This window comes from Rhagoletis pomonella, unplaced genomic scaffold (assembly GCF_013731165.1).
Source record: "Rhagoletis pomonella isolate Grant_MI unplaced genomic scaffold, Rhpom_1.0 Rhpom_scaffold_00013, whole genome shotgun sequence".
NCBI classification, from domain to species: domain Eukaryota; kingdom Metazoa; phylum Arthropoda; class Insecta; order Diptera; family Tephritidae; genus Rhagoletis; species Rhagoletis pomonella.
This window is the reverse complement of record NW_023458567.1, coordinates 333,115-351,470: the sequence shown is the minus strand read 5'-3', so window position 1 is coordinate 351,470 and position 18,356 is coordinate 333,115. Positions and strand designations below refer to the sequence as shown.

General features: G+C 34.0%; 1 protein-coding gene across 1 annotated transcript in view; it reads right to left on the bottom strand.

Moving 5' to 3' along the window:
• Positions 1-197: 197 nt before the first annotated feature.
• LOC118748409 overlaps positions 198-18,356 on the bottom strand; it is a 19,105-nt gene continuing 946 nt past the window's right edge. The window contains exons 2-4 of the mRNA XM_036482798.1: positions 2,460-3,388; positions 2,266-2,391; positions 198-470 (exon numbers count right to left, since the gene is read on the bottom strand). Of these exons, the coding sequence (XP_036338691.1) occupies positions 278-470; positions 2,266-2,391; positions 2,460-3,388 (1,248 nt within the window). The 3' untranslated portion in view covers positions 198-277. The remainder of the gene's footprint in view (positions 471-2,265; positions 2,392-2,459; positions 3,389-18,356) is intronic.

The following is an 18,356-nucleotide window of genomic DNA, read 5'->3' as shown; positions in this document are numbered from 1 at the left end:
AGGTTTAATAATAAAATACTCTCTTTGTAGTAGATAAATATAAATGCTCATACATACACACTTGCTTAGATACTTACAATACTTTTTCGTAAATAAGTACTATATTGAAAGAAATACCAATAAGTTACTACAATTGGTATTGGTAAATTAATAAGCTTAATCGAATGGTTCTTTTGAAATAATACTAAATACATATATAAAATGATACAGGCCTTTTCTTTTTACTCGCAATTACAGATAAATTTGGTGTAATGACATTGTTAAATTTTATTCTAATCTATTCTTCGTTGGGTAGTGCAGTGGAATTGCGCGCAGCATTCATCTGTATGCGATTTTCCCATTCCACTATGAGACGATGCGAAGACGGCGCCTCCTCTGGTGGCAAATCACACAGCTGTGCCAATGACATAGCCGGACGCATTGTGCCGCTGCCAATCTTTTTAACATCGATATCTGGACTAGGAGTTGCTCTAAAAAAAAAAAATCAATGTATAACTTTATGCAGAGAGGGAAAATAGCCATTAAATATCAAGATTTTAGTTGGTAGATCAGTACAAAATATTTATTTTAAGAATAATAGTTAAATTTGGATTTTTATTTTTTCGATCATTTTTAACCATTATCCATGCGTTTTTCTGAACCACTTAAATCTTTTATGAGCTAAAAAATTAAGTCTGAAATTAACGGTTATAATATTATCGAAAAAATAAAAATCAAAAATAACGAGCAAAAATTCATTCAACAAGTAATTTTTAGCAAAAAAAAACCGACTTCAACTCCCATATAAAAAATATATATATATATATATATATATATCTCATGATCGACTGATCGGATCTGAACCAGATTAGTATGGGACCACCTCTGAGACACTACCTTTCCGATGCAAAAAGAATTATCGAAATCGGTTGACGTAGTCCAAAGTTATGCGGTAATATACATACATACAAAATAAAAAAAAATATTCCGACGAACTGATAACCTCCTCCTTTTTTGGAAGTCGGTTAAAAATAACGATTCTTCTTCATCGAAAAAAAATAAAAATCATAAAATAATTGATGGGAAAAATAGAAATCCAATTTCAACGGCTCAAATATGATTTTCATTATAAAGATAATAACCATTATGGTCCCTGACTTTAAGCTTTAATTTAATTTATAGACAAGTCAATCTGGCTTTGATTTCATCAAAATATCGAAATGTCCTATCTGTTAACCCCTCTCTCATGTAAGGCTGTCCTGTCCATACAAATGTATCATTTTATCACGTTTACCGGTAGTTTGTGATTTTAAATGAATATCCCTATTGTTTTTTGGATGTGTTTTCAGAACGAAAAAGATTTTTTTTTTTTTGATTATACTGGGGTACAAGAGCTTCAACTAATGGATTTAATAGATATAGATAATTATAACAGTGAATTTTTCATTGACGATGAGTACAATGTTTCAGATTTGATCACTAATGAAATATATGCTGCAGGAGAGCAATGGATCTTGGTGTGAATTGGGGAAATTTGTGCAAATTATTCAAAACAGGGTTCCATGTAAATTTTTAACGCTGGTAAGGGGCAGATAAGTTTTAAAACCTAATTCAGAAAACGGGCCTTATAATTTTAATGAAAATCAAAACCAAAAATACCAAACACTTTCCCTTTTTATTTATACCTTAACAGGCAAGGATACCTTTTTTTCATCTGGTGCGAGCGCTGAAAGTTTAATTAACTTGACAACAGGAAATACTTATTACCTAGGCTTTGGTTGACCCGAAAAAAAAATATTTTTAATTAATTAAAAGCTATTCGCAGTTAACAGATCGCTGCTAATATCACTAATATTAAGATGGAAAAACTTTCCTTTCCCGTGGGAGAAGTTCTCTACATAATTGCAGCGTGAAGTAAAACGCTGCGACTAATCAATTTCGCGTGGTTTTTTAATTCATTACAAGATATTTCCTGTCAAGTTGAGAGATAGGACATTTCGTTGTTTTAACCAATATAACTTTCCGATCGAAACTAAAAGCGCAGTTAGTCAACGACGTAGCGTAAACGTAGGTTGACGTACGTAGCAGCATATCAAATTTACTGTTGATAGAGAGAGAGAGAGAACCAACGGCAACGTCACCGCCATGCGGTGGTGAGTTTTCTTTAACACGCGAATCCCATAAGGTAGATCGTGTCTGCGTCAACCTACGTCTACGCTACGTCGTTGACTATTTGAGCTTTAAAAAATTGTGCCAGATTGACTGGGAAATTGTAATACGTTGTACCTTGGAGAGATACTGTTATTCAACTGAGTGGAGTAGCTGATTTCACTAATGGACTTTGCCGAGCGAAGTTGTCTGGGACCGACGCAGTGCTCAACTTCAGAGTCCTCGTCATCTGTCTCCTCGTGGCTGTAAATGGAAAGTTTACAAAACATCATTTCTTTTCGTATTTTAATTAACTACACTGCTACACTTACTCGTTTCCAATAGCCTCAAGCAAATCGGATGTGGATTGTCGGAATCTGTTTCGCTTTTTCAGTTCATGCTCACGAGCCTGTAAGTCTTTGATTTCTTTCTGAATCTTAACTTCTGCTGGAACATAACCACGTCGTATAACTCTTCCTTCTGCATCCCGCTCTATGAGAGGAGGCGTCATTGTCACAGTCGGTATGGTTATGGATGGTGTGAGTATATCAAGCGCCATAGTTGAATGCAAGGGACTTGCCAAAGCCCCTGTTGCCGTGTTGATAGTTAGAGGAGACATAGTACTTGTATTAAGTAGTGTAGCGGCATTTTTTGTATTCAAGAAAATCTTATTGGATCCATTGTTATTATTGTTGTTCATCTGTAATCTTCCGCGTGTGGCTATAAAACGTTGCATTACACCCTTATTGGCGGGATTGAATGCAAACATGCGCTGCCTATTGACGACCGGAGGTGTAGCTGGAACCGAGTTCGCGATTATCATCTGACGTGGAGGTTCCGGGGTGATTGTATAACAATTTGGACCGATATAACGCTGCTCTTTTGGCGGCTTTGTGGACTCGCTGAGACTTTGGTTGGCTGAGACACCATTTACGGGGCTAGGTGAGGCGGATATGCCTGAATCATCGTCAATACTTTCTTTACTGTTAACGCTATTTTCGCTATGCGGCAAGGAGGGAATATTCAAAGAACCTTCCAAGTTATTTAAGGATGAATGTGGAACAGGGCTGATTGAGATGCTATTGGTGCTGTCGTTGTCAATATGACTGTAACTGTTATTTACTGTGCCATTTTCGTGGTGTGTTTCGTATTCGTTTGCCGATATTGGAGAACTTCCTCCAGTTGTAAGCTGGCGATGCTCTTCTTCACGTCGAACAACTTCCTTAATTTCTTCTTGAATGCGGATCAAAGGATCGATTTTCTGGGGAAATATAAGAAAACAACTTATATTTTTAAGAAGTGTTTCATAAAAAGTTAAAAACAAAATTGCAAATAAAAAGCGTTCGGCAAGCAGCCTTAACATTTCATGGGTCGCGAATAATTCGGCTTACTCGTAAGATCTGCTTCACAACTTTATAATTTGACCTAAAACCTTAGTGAATTGTTGTTGTGTACATTGGTACATATGGTATGTATGTATATGTATGCACATGCAAACACACATTCGGATGTATAGATGTATGTAAACAGCGCTTTTCTCGTTAATTGAAGTTATGAATTGTTTACGGTTCGCTTTCCACTGCACGTTGTATTACGGGTAACGGGGTTCTTTTATAAAACTGCTAGCAAAATCATTAGCATAACAACAATGCACACTTTGAGATGTGACCCACAACTACATACACATGTTGAAAGTTAATGCGTTGTGAGATTCCATGGGTGATAAAGTTGGACTCGGTTATAATTATTTAGTCCAACAGCGTCTTTCATGGAATGGAAATATATGTACATGCATACATACTTACTAGGTATGTATGTTCGTATGTTAGTATATAATTATGTACATATATTTACTTAGCATGGTTGGTCAATCAATTTTCGCAAACATTTTTTTTTTTTTTTTTTTTGTAAAAATGGTTGTTTGTATGTGTGTTGACTAGGGTGGTCCAAAAATGCATGCGAAAATGTAAAGTCAGAATTTTAACGCTCTTACCAATTAGAATTCTTCTATAGGGGAAAAATATACCTCTATGTTTTTTGTAAACAAAAAATATTTAGGCTCAAAGTTTTCCGTGGTGAGAAAAAAAACAAATATTTGGTAGAAATAATAATGAATCTTTGAATATCAATATTTTTCAATCGGCAAATTCTGTTTCTCTTCAGAAGACTTAAAACAATAATACCTCATTGTTTATTTAACCATTTTTCAATATACATAAATTATTTGTTATAGGTTCCCCCAATGCTTTTTTGGAGTTTTTGGGGGGCCAATAAAAAATAATTACTACTAAAAAAATTGTTAAATAAACAATTGTGTATTTGTAATTGTATTAGTTTTTATATCAGTCTGAGGAGAAACAGAAAAATATTGATTTTCAAGGACTCTATACCATTTATACTAAAATTTGTTTTTGTCCCATATAAAATACATGGGAAAATTTCTACGCTTTGAGCGACCTGTAAATATTTTTTGCTTTCAAAAAGGGTATATTTCTTCGATATAGAGCACTAAAAATGGGGCTTTACTTTGTTTGGACCACCCTAGTATAAATATGTACATACACATGTACACATGGTTATAGACACGTAACGATTCGTTATCTAATTTACCTTCATTTTGTTGACTCAAATTTAATGATAATTATTGGTTCTTCCCTAAAAGCTTTACCAAGTTAGTGAAAAACGGTCATGTACACGAATGTACATATGTATGTACATATGTATGTATGTACGTAAATAAATACTTATGAATTTTCGGGCACAAATGCTGACTATGTATTATGTACAAGACGGTTTTTTAGAAATGTGATTTTTCGGAATTCTGGTATCATAAAAATGTTGGTCCTAACGAATAAAGATTCATTAATAGCATTTAAATCAATGTCTCAAAATATAAATGTTTCAACTATTAATACATATAGGGAGTTCACAAGGTGTTGTATACTGTCGTACTGTTGTATGTCATAAACTTTAAACGGCTAAAACTCTATTTAAGGAATTCGCAAGCTAACATAAAAGTTTTATTATGAAATTTCACACAATTAAAAAATATTTGGTGGTGATTTCAAGTCCTCTAAACATTTATTTAGCCGTTAAAAACTTTACAACATACAACAATACGACAAGTACGACACCTTGTGAACCACCCAATAATATGTACGTAAATATATATAAGGTGCTATACATAGTATGCATATCTGAAGAGTTTCATAACAAAACGCAATAACTACACTTAAACAGTTTCTTAGATAATTGTGAATGTGTAATCACTGCCAAATGGATGATATTTCTAAATAACTGCGCTTGTATTTTAATGGTTGTGAGCAACCATAAAAGATCTGTCGATAAGAACGCCTTTGATTATATAACTAGCTTACAGTTCATACAGCTGATACATTTTTGGAAGTACATACATATGTATGTATTGCATTTTGGTCTGAACAAAAAGAATTTATGTATATAACGGGTGATTTTTTAAGAGCTTGATAACTTTTTTTTTAAAAAAAACGCATAAAATTTGCAAAATCTCATCGGTTCTTTATTTGAAACGTTAGATTGGTCCATGACATTTACTTTTTGAAGATAATTTCATTTAAATGTTGACCGCGGCTGCGTCTTAGGTGGTCCATTCGGAAAGTCCAATTTTGGGCAACTTTTTCGAGCATTTCGGCCGGAATAGCCCGAATTTCTTCGGAAATGTTGTCTTCCAAAGCTGGAATAGTTGCTGGCTTATTTCTGTAGACTTTAGACTTGACGTAGCCCCCACAAAAAATAGTCTAAAGGCGTCAAATCGCATGATCTTGGTGGCCAACTTACCGGTCCATTTCTTGAGATGAATTGTTCTCCGAAGTTTTCCCTCAAAATGGCCATAGAATCGCGAGCTGTGTGGCATGTAGCGCCATCTTGTTGAAACCACATGTCAACCAAGTTCAGTTCTTCCATTTTTGGCAACAAAAAGTTTGTTAGCATCGAACGATAGCGATCGCCATTCACCGTAACGTTGCGTCCAACAGCATCTTTGAAAAAATACGGTCCAATGATTCCACCAGCGTACAAACCACACCAAACAGTGCATTTTTCGGGATGCATGGGCAGTTCTTGAACGGCTTCTGGTTGCTCTTCACTCCAAATGCGGCAATTTTGCTTATTTACGAAGCCATTCAACCAGAAATGAGCCTCATCGCTGAACAAAATTTGTCGATAAAAAAGCGGATTTTCTGCCAACTTTTCTAGGGCCCATTCACTGAAAATTCGACGTTGTGGCAGATCGTTCGGCTTCAGTTCTTGCACGAGCTGTATTTTATACGGTTTTACACCAAGATCTTTGCGTAAAATCTTCCATGTGGTCGAATAACACAAACCCAATTGCTGCGAACGGCGACGAATCGACATTTCACGGTCTTCAGCAACACTCTCAGAAACAGACGCAATATTCTCTTCTGTACGCACTGTACGCATTCGTGTGGTTGGTTTAATGTCCAATAAAGTAAACTGAGTGCGAAACTTGGTCACAATCGCATTAATTGTTTGCTCACTTGGTCGATTATGTAGACCATAAATCGGACGTAAAGCGCGAAACACATTTCGAACCGAACACTGATTTTGGTAATAAAATTCAATGATTTGCAAGCGTTGCTCGTTAGTAAGTCTATTCATGATGAAATTTCAAAGCATACTGAGCATCTTTCTCTTTGACACCATGTCTGAAATCCCACGTGATCTGTCAAATACTAATGCATGAAAATCCTAACCTCAAAAAAATCACCCGTTACATATTTCGTTAGAAAATACATAGAATAAATTCCAACTTTAACAAGTCTAAAATGTTTTACAAAAGCTAAGCTGTTCATTTAATATGTACATATATGTACATATGTACATAAGTATATATAGTAATATTTATGTATGTTGCTATGAAATATGCACATACCTGTATATATGTATGTATGTACGTGTATGCAAATTCGCATGCATCCATATACATACATACATAGGTATGTTCTTTTTTGAATTTTTGTATAACAGGATCAAATATCGTTCGCATATTTCGTGTTGTATGTACTACATACTCGTTAGGGATGTCAATCCCGGGATCCCGGGATGTCGGGATCCGGTCTTTTTTAAGTCCCGAATATCCCGGGATTAGTCGATTTAAATCCCAGGATTGCTGGAAACAATTTTTTTGTTAGCCAATTAAACTTTTATCACAAATATCCCCTCTCAAGGGCAAAACAAGAATTTTTTGCGACCCTTAATGCTATAATTTCTTTAAGATCGCATTTCCATCAAAAGAAGGAATAATTTTGCTTCGCTCAAAATGGAATAGGTGATGCACTTATATATTTAATTTTTACTTAAATGTGTTAACTTTTTTATTTTTACTTAAATATACTGATAATATCTTAAATTGATCTCAAACAGTGATTTAAAAAAATTTATATAGTTACATAGGCAGTTACTGCTGTTCCAAATACAGTCACTTACAAAAATATTTTGCGTAGATTTTTTTTGCAATATTCAAAATATTTTTCGTGGTATTTTTTTTGTTAATTAAAAAAAATATATAGCTCATTTTACAACAAAAATCATGTAAATCAAAATTTCACACTTTAGAGAAAGTTGGTTTAAGTTCATCAAATTATCATAAAAATATCAAACTTTTTAATCATAATTTAAAAAAAAAATTCTATTATGCAGTTTTATAGCCCATTCAATTTAATACAATAAAGTACAATTTTAAAGTTGCTAAAAACTCCCTTGATCTTTAGATTTTTTTACTAACGATGTTGGCATTTTCTTCCTTATAACGAATTTTTTTGTGGCAAAAAAATATATAAAATGTCAACGGGATGGTTTAGCAACTTCAAAATTGCACATACGTATATATTTTTTAAATTAACAAAAAAAAAATACTATGAAAAATATTCTGAATATTGCAAAAAAAAATCTATGCAAAATATTTCTCGGAGTGACCGTATATGCATTTGTACTTGTAGTACAAAAACTATGTTATAAATTAATGAGGATATGTACATACATACATATATGTTTGTCAAATTTTATGTTTGTTTTTTGTTGATTGAAAATACTGATTTATCGCCTTAATAAATATGTTAATGAATTACAATAAATTTTACTTTTTTTTTGTTATATCAATCTGATTTAAAATACTATAATAGGATGATGTGTTGCACTTTTACCTGAATTTCGGGACAATTGTATTTTCAGATCCCGAAAATCCCGGGATCGACAAAACCCCGAAAATTGACATCCCTAATACTCGTACATACGTATGTACATTTGTACGTGCATGATTCACCTATGGGAAAAATATAATGTACAACCAATAACCATGTCATTGGTAGTGTTGACCGAACTTCCGTCCACCTGTTTATGCTTAACGAGTCAAGTAACGAGCAGGTACAAAAAAATGCCATTCAACACCAAAAAGCGTTATTCAAAATATACATATGTACAATACATATACGTATGTGTGCACAAAAATTGTAAACCAACGATCTTTTAACACTTTTCATAAAGCCCTATACACCGGATTGTGTGCATTGAATGCTTCTCCCGCAAAAAATGCAAATTGGAGTTGTCATTTAGTGCAACGATACATGCGTGTGTATGTACACATCGTCATCATCAAAGCAAATGGCACTATTAAAGCATGCTTTAGAAATTTGCCTTTTTTAAATATTCCTTAAATGTGCCATGTAATACACTTCCTTAACAAAATTTAAAGGCAAAATCTGAGAGAAACCAGGCTTTTTTGTAGAACCGCACTGCACTCACTTCCTACATAAATTAAAGAAGGTTTCGAGCTTCTTCTGTAAAACACTAAATTTAGCAAATCGTGAATTTTTACTTGTACATAAGACTACAATATACAAAAGTCGTTTTTAATATTCTCCACATTTGACGAAGATTTCGTCGCAAGGTCATACATACTCGTACATACGTATTTATCTAATGTCCACTGTGACATTCATTTGATTACAACACCAACTTCACTCTACGATCTGCATGCTGATAGGTGTTAAGACAGCAATTTATTTTGGTATTGCTTTAATTTTACTTTAAAACTGTCCCCGTTTGCTTGTCGGAAGTTCAGTGATTTTTTCGTTAGTACATACATTCATACATATGTATGTATGAAGATGTACCTATTTGTTATCACAAATGAAATTCATAGTCTGCTGACATTTGTGTTGGCTCGCACGTAATACTGCGAAGACAAAACAAAAGAAACGTGACTTGTATGTATATCACTAAGTTTCGAACATTTTTAAAAGCTATGCGGATATCATAAACAAATGCGCCTATCACTATTTATGTACCCATATTTAGCAGATGTATGTTGTTGTGAATAATCAAACCTCTAGAAAAAGTATTCGTATCAATTGGATAAGCAAGATTCTAATCTTTGATTGCAATAACATAGAGCTATTATTTATTACTTACATAATTACACATACATATGTACTACATATCTATGTACATGTGAGTACTCTCAATTTGTGTGTGTGCAAAATTACACGTTATTAGCAAAGTTTTTTTTTCGACAAAAACGTGTTTCAGTCGAAAATGGAGGCACACTTACAAAATGCATTATCTTAAGTTTTGTATAAAGAACAAGATTCCATCGCGAAATTGTATTTAAACGGAAATTTGAAAAAGATATAGTAAAAAAAGTAAAAATAACCACTCATGCTTATTGCCCGTAGTTGCGTATGCAACGTATACGCCCCGTTGTTTCATACGCAGTCATCTAACGCGTTTACTCGCACGCCTAATGCTGGATTTCCACTAGGCATTAAATAGCAAAAATGACAAATGACAAAGTCGGGCTTTAAAAAAAAAACTTGTCATTACATTAAAAAAATAGTAATTAGGTTCATTTCCACATGGCATTTTTTCAAATGGCATACATTTTTTGTCATTTCAATGCCTAGTGGAAATTCGGCATAACGTAAAAGACATATTATTTAAAAGTGATTAAATATTTGCATTTAAGATTTTTACACAGCGTCCCTTATGCACATATGTACATATATGGGGCGTCCATACCAAAACGGACGGGGTTTTTAGGGTTGATGCATAAACATAAATAATAAATAAATATGAGATTTGAGCTTGATTAATACATTTTTAAAAACCTTACAGCACAAAAACAAAAACAAATCGATTTAAAAGTTTTCCAAATATCTCGAGAACGGAGCGAGGAAAAAATTTGAAAAAATCGGTCATATACACATCCAAATTCTCAATATTTAAAAATTTTTTTTCTTGAAAAATTTTTCACATACAAATTTTTTGATAAAAAAAGTAGTCTTTGAAAATATGCCAATCTCAAAGAAAAAATTTAAAAAATCACAATGGTAGCTCTGAGTATTGCGCAATATTTAAGTGTAGTATATAGGGTGCACTCTACAATAATCTGACTTATGCATTTTTTTTACACCGAAGTTGAGTAAAATGAGTACATAAAAAATTTACAAACTTTTGAATTTTTTTTTAGAATTTTTTTGAGTATGCAGTCTTGTAGCCCATTAAATTTTATTATAATAAAGTGCAAGTTTTAAGCAATTGCAAAACTGGCGTATAACTTTCTTTGAAAATGGTTTTGCGCATTTTCTTCCAAACAAAAAAAGTGCAAAAAGCCGTCCGCATAAAAAATATTAAAAATCAACGCAATTTTGCAGTTGTTTAACACTTGCACTTTATTATACTACAATTAAATGGGCTACAAGACTCATCAACTATTCATAAACGTACATGAAGTTTGTCGCTCAAAACTCCATACAAATTCTAAGCGAACCCTGCAAACCAAAGTTCCCGAAATCTTAACGCAATCTTTAGGAGTATCTCATTTCTGGAACGATTTTTTTACGAATCTTCACAAAAAATTATATGAAGGGATCGACACGAACTCGTAAAGAAATTTCTGTACGAAAAATAAAGAAAATTCTGCAAGAAATTCTTCACATAGCAGCATTATTTTCATTGCTTTACCGATTTTCTTCCGAAATTTCGTAAAAGAATCGAAGTGTGTACAGTTCATTTCATTTTAGAAAAATCGGCAAAAAATCGGATGAGATCTTTACGAATTCTTTCAAATTTCTCTACAATTCAGAATACTCTGAATAAAAGGTTTGCAGTGAAGATACATACATATATATGTACGTATGCGTGTAAAAAAAAAACACGCCTATTATAAATGTTGAACAAAACTATTGAAATGGCAATGTCTAGGTTTTGAGTACAAGAAAAAGTTAGAAATTGTTCAAATCCCAAGAGGTTCTGAAGTGCATATGTATGTATGTACATATAACGTTTCTACATGTATAGAACAAGTGTTATGGACAGCGTTTGCTGAATATAAGAAAATCGAGTATGTATCAGTGTTCTTTTGCACGTACTGATGTATGTACATATATACAAGCATATGTATTTGCACAGCTTGTCCGTCAGAATTGGAAAGGGCCTCTCCTAGCCATTTGATACCAAACGAGGTATCGGACAAGGCGACTGACTCCGTGGATTTCCGACTGTAGTGGGATCTCTTTAATCTGATGTTGGATAAATAATAAAAGCCGCTCAGGTAAAATTTACTACAGGGGCGTACAATTGCTGGCGTATGACATAATCGGTATCAAAAACGCGAAGTCTGTTCTGCCTTTTCCAAGTTGTATAAGGAAGCAAAGCGAATGGGTTTGGTGGTAAACGAGGACAAGAAGAAGTATCTCCTGTCATCAAACAAACAGTCCGCGTTTTCACGCCTTGGCACCCACGAAATTTCGAAAAAGTATAGAACTTCGTTTATTTGGGAATCCAAATTAATACCAATAATAATGACAACCTCGAAATAAACGCTTTGTCAACAAGTTCTACTTTGGACTAAATAGGCAATTGAGAGTGTAAGTGCCGAAGGTATTGCGGTTTTTTTTTCATTTAAAAATAATTTGGGTTTTTTCGTTCTAAAAAGTCAACGGTAATTTTTAGCCACTTGAGACTTGCACATTATTGCACTAAAATTGAATAGGCTATAAAACTAGAAAAAAAATCTAACACTTCTGAGAAAAAGTTTGTAATTTGAATGAAAATTTGTTGCATTTTTTTTTTTTGGTTTTCCACAAAGTTTTAAACTTGGGTTCATATGGTTTTTGTTAGATAATGAACTGTATTTTAATTGAAAATTCTTAAAAATAAATAAACAAACATAAGTGGAAAACAATATGACTTTGAAATGGCCGATACATATTTATATGTATGTATGTAAGCACGTACACATACCACAATGTATGCATACATACATACATCATATGTACATGCATACCGTGTTGCATAACTTTTAATTTTAGTCCAAAACTCTCACAACTGGCTAATGACTGTTAAAAATTTACCAGCGAAATTGCCAAATTTCAATATTTCGTTTTTATCGAAATCAAGCAAACATTGCTGTTTCGTGCTACTCTGGAAATACAATTTACGATTGAAGTGAAAAATGAATCACTCCAAACAATTAGCTAAGATTGCTTCATTTTTAATTATCGGTTTTACATATATTGTGACAAAATTTTCTAGTTGTACATTTCCTACCAATACCACAAATGATGTCAATATCTTATCAACTCTGTGCAATTTTTCAGTTTAGCTTGCTCTATTTTCTAACATTTTTACTTACGCAAATACAACGCTCAGACTACATACATAAATACAAAAATACATACATATGTACATATATACATATACACATATATACATACATATGCTCCATGCCAACGTTTCAATTATTGAACGAATTTGTTATCGAAAGAAGCAAAGCCATAAAAAATAAAACGAAAATTGATAAGTTTCTTATTGTGCGATAAGGTGGGAATGTACTCTTATTTATAAACAGGAACGGAATAATAATTACCTTTGTGTTTATCAGTTCGGGGCTTAGTTTGAAACGCACTCTATAACAATGAAGGCCAACTCGCAAACATACATACATACATACCGCAAATTTAGTTCAATAATGTCATAACTCAATAACACCAAACTCGAGAAAAACGACTTTAAAGTTTTGAGTTTACTTACATATAAATACTCTCATAGTAAAAATGAATACATACATATTTTGTTCTGGTGGTAATTTCTGCTTACATAACTCAATATTTGTAATTTTTGGATTATGGCACCATTGAAGTAACTGAGCAATATGTACATATGCATGTGTAAATTTGTACTTTGTATGTATATAAATATGTATGTATGCGACAAAAACTAAATATTTTTAAAACACACGAAAAAATCAATATATTCACAAAACTAGGAGCCAAATATAGTATAGGATCTCTGACGTCAGGATTTTTTTAAGGACTTTGAAATTTCTAGGATATGTTTGAATAAAGGAATTATTTAAAAGGTTTGGTGCATTCTAGAGTAACAATATGGCTATCAGTTAAAAGGAAAAATTCTGTAAAATTAAAAAAAAAAATATTTTTTTTTTTGCACCAGGACGAATAAATGTTGAAAATTTCCTTTTAAAATTTTATTCTTGAATATCCTTGGAAATTTCCAATATTTATTTTTGAAAAAAATATATGTCAAGGACTAATATGTAAACTACCACATCCTCGAATTTCGCCTTCCAACTTCTCGGCTGGGTATTGGACCAAACCAATTTTTTTTTATGAGGTTGAGTCATAGGTAAAAAAGTAATTTCTCCGTTTTTCGAAGTTAGCCTCCGAAACCGTGATATGGGCCTTCGAAGTTCGAAATAGGATCTTTGGTAAAAAATTATTTTTTATTATTATATGTAAATAAATAAAAAACTAAAAATACAGTCGTAGACCGCCTTTTGCTCTTATTTAAATGGTTTTTAACTTTGTTTTTTTTGCAAACCTTATATTTCAAACAATTTTGAACTGATTTTTAAAAAGTTGGTATCGTTGTAAACGTGATTCTTCTCTTCTGATATGCATATTTGTATAATTTTTATGTAAAAATTTGAGAAAAAACATTAAAAGGAAAAATATCTTTTTTTATAAAACAAATATTTTAAACAAAAAAATTACTAATCGATTTTTAAAAAGTTGATATCGTGGTTAACGCAATCAAAGATTCTTTCTTCTGGTATGCGTATTTGTATACTTCGTTTATAAAAATTTGAGAAAAAACACTTAAAATTAAAAAATACCTTTTTTATAAAAAAAAAATGTAACAAAAAAATTACTAACCGATTTTAAAAATTTGGTATCATTGTAAAGGCGATTAAATACCCTTTCTTTTGGTATGCATATTTGAATACTTCGTATATAAACATTTGAGAAACAACACTTAAAAGCAAAAAATACCTTTTTTACTAAAAAAAAATATTTAAAAAAAAAATTACAAACCGATTTTTAAAAAATTGGTATCGTTGTAAAGGATTCCCGGGAAACTTATACTTTCTCAATCCCAAAAATTTCCATTAATCTGCCTTTGTAATCATATTTTTAAGTATGTAAATATGTACATATGTCCGTCCTACATACTTATACAGTTCTGAAGTTGTTAACACTCCAAAAGGAACCTTCCGAATGTTCTTCTAATGAAATAATATTTTTTTGCTCAATTGGGTGTCGTCAACAGTCGTTGCTTGAGCTAATCTGCTCTTTTGCCAAAGTGCCAGGACACTGGCTCAACTTGGTGAATACCTCTATTGTATGTACATACATATGTATGTACATATCTGTGCCGTTCAATTAAAGTAGCTTAAGTCTGGAAAATCGCTTTTCCTTTAAATTAACATTTCATTGGCTTTTAAAAAGTTGGTACAGCTGCGAATCGAAGACCACTAACGTGCCTTCCACGATTAGTACTCTGGTTCCAGAGAAGCAAGAAACTCGGAAAGTTTTGTGGTAAAAAAATGCAATTTACGTATTGTCTGGAATATACCGTTTGAAAAGGTTAAAAGCCGCATTGTATTTTACATTCACACAACTTTCATTAGTTGATTGTTACTGCATCTGCAGGCTGCTGCTGCTGCTTTTGGCATTACCGTTTCTGCTTGATTTTAGTTTGAGTGAAACTAAGCATTTTAGTTTGGCTTTAATTAGATGTGAAAATATTTTCGTAACAGCTGTGTAATAATAATGAGTACCATTCAAACAAATACTCACGAAAAAGTATTTAGGTTTGCTTTCGTTTTCATTTCATCCATTTTTGCATCTACGAGTATTATACAATACTAAATACTTGCCTTGCGAGTGAGTGCAACTGTGTCTTTTCATGCTTTTCTATTTAATAGAGTGACAATGTTTGGGGCTGTTGAATTCAATAATGCATTTAATGATGGCTTTCACAACAATACTACTGGCTTTTATTCGAACAAGTCTTTTTTATTAAGTACTACGCTTATCAAGAGAAAAGATTGCGTAAATGGCTAAAGAAATGTATATTGACCATCAGTTGCTTAGAAAACGCAGATGGTCACCCGCCTTTTTTTGTTGCGGAATACCACCACAGATCATCTGCGATATCTGTAAAGCAGATCGGATCGGACCTCCAGAGGCATATTTACATCTGGTGAATGCTCCATAAAGAATGGTTTTTCGTCCCAATTGGGTAAGCAAAACTCAAACTATTCTAAAGAAAGCGAAAATTTATTTTGGGTTCGCAGCCGCATTACTAAAAATGTATGCAAACGTACATACTTAAATGTACATACATATATATATAATATATAAACATATGTATGCATGAATGGGAGTTTAGGCAAAACAGAACCGGTCTCCGATCGTTCATTACTCTCCTCATTGACTGCAAAAACAAGTTACATGTGCATGAAAGTACACACTGCGAATGTACATACATATGTATAGGTACGCAATACATACATACATAAGAAAATGTTTAGCTTGGTGGGCAAGGTAAAAAATGGAATCTTAATCAGCCGGAAAAATGCCAAGAACTCTTCTTATGGACATTATAGTCGTTAAAATTAGCTAAAAGTAAAAAAAAAATACTCGTTCTCAAAAGCACTTTCATTTCGAATCAGAAAACTGCTACGTCATGTGTTGTCACAACCATGACGACGTGCTAAGTGTTCCGTTTGAACTTACGTACATGCATACATATGTATGTATGTACATCGAGAATTGTTCTCTTGGTTTATATGAGTCGGATCTTTCCTCTGTGCTATGCCTCCATTTTCTCAATTTATAGGTCAGTTATCCTAGGTTTTTGACGTTGCAATCCATCATCTTAAAATGCTCCTAATTTAATGTAAGCATACTTTTTTTTTATGCGTTGTAGATTTAAAGGTCGAATTTCATGTTAAACAATGTTGAAATTTTGGTTCAAAAAGTGAATGGAACCAACTCGCTTGCTCTACTTAATAATTACATTAGTATATTGTGTGTGTGTATGTACACGTAAATACATAGGTAAATACATACGTACATATATATAGTTGTCCACAAAATAGTAGGATAGGATTTCCACACATACACTGGTGGCGGAAATATTAGAAACGCCCTGTTTCGACCAGTGTTGGCTATATTTTTCCTTGCTTATTTAATGTTTAATATTTTTTTTTTATAAAAGTCTAGCACATTACATAACAAGCTGCATTTTAAAAAGATTTAAGGTAGATATGTAGTTTTGTAGTCTTTTAAATTATTTTATAAAAAAGTGGATGTTTGAAGTTGCTAAAAGGTCGCGTTGATTAAATTATATTAAAAACACATATCTTCGCCATATTTGAGAAGTTTCTTCTGCTTATTTGGCGCTGTAACCGCCTAAGCGATTTTGGCCGAGTTCAGCAAAGCACGCCAGTCGTTTCTCTTCTGTGCCAACTGACGCCAATTGGAAACGCCAAGTGAAGCCAAATCCTTCTCCACCTGATCTTTCCGTCTCAGTGGGGGCCTTCCTCTTCCTCTGCTACCACCAGCGGGTTCCGAGTTGAATACTTTCAGAGCTGGAGCGTCGGTGTCCATTCGAACGACATGGCCAAGCCAGCGGACCGATGTATTTTCATTCGCTGCACTATGTCCATGTCGTTGTAAAGCTCATCCAGCTCATCGTTCCATCGACTGCGGTACTCGCCGTCGCCAACGCGTAAAGGCCCGCCTCATCGGATGTTGTCATTGTCCATGCTTCTGCGCCATATACCAGCACGGGCATGATGAGTGACTTATAGAGCGTGGTTTTCCTACATCGAGAGAGGACTTTACTCCTGAATTGCCTACTCAGTCCAAAGTAGCACTTGTTGGCAAGAGTGACTCTGCGTTGGATTTCAATGCTGACATTATTATCGGTGTTAATGCTGGTTCCCAAGTAAACGAAATTCTCTACTTTCTCGAAATTGTAACTGTCAACAGTGACGTGGGTGCCAAGGCGCGAATGTGCTTACTGTTTGTTTGATGACAGGAGATACTTCGCTTTGTCCTCGTTTACCACCGGACCCATTCGCTTTGCTTCCCTATCCAACTTGGAAAAGACACAACAGACTTCGCGTTTTTGATATCGATTATGTCATACGCCAGGAATTGTACGCTGGTGGTATTGCTCAACGTTATTTTACATAGCCGTATCAGTTTGGCGGTGAGGCCAAATTCAGACATAGCGGTGAATAGGCAACTCCTTTTAGTGCTGTCGAAAGCGGCTTTAAAGTCGACAAATAGGTGGTGAGTGTCGATCCTTTTCTCGCGTGTCTTTTCCAAGATTTGGCGTATTGTGAATATCTGGTCTATGGTGGATTTTCCAGGCCTAAATCCACATTGATAAGGCCCAATCAGTTCATTGACGGTGGGTTTCAGTCTTTCACACAATACGCTCGATAAGACCTTGTAACCTATGCTTAGAAGGCTGATCCCGCGGTAGTTGGCGCGGAAGGCGGAGTCGCCTTTCTTGTGGATTGGGCAGAGCATAAGATTTGATGCATGCACCTTATCAACTCCTCGCCACCGTACTTGAATAGCTCTGCTGGCAGGCTGTCAGCTCCAGCAGCTTTGTTGTTTTTCAGCGGAGGAACATCGACTCCGTCATCATTGACTGGGTGCTCGAGTTCTTCTTCTCCACAACTTTCCGTGCTGCTGCTACCATTCAGTAGGGTGGAAAAGTGTTCCCTCCATAATTTAAGTATGTGCGGAACATCGGTAACTAGATCGCCATTGTTGTTCTTACAGGAGCACGCCCTGGTCTTGAAACCTTCCGTAAGCCGCGTAATGCGTGGCACCGTCAACAAAAAAAAA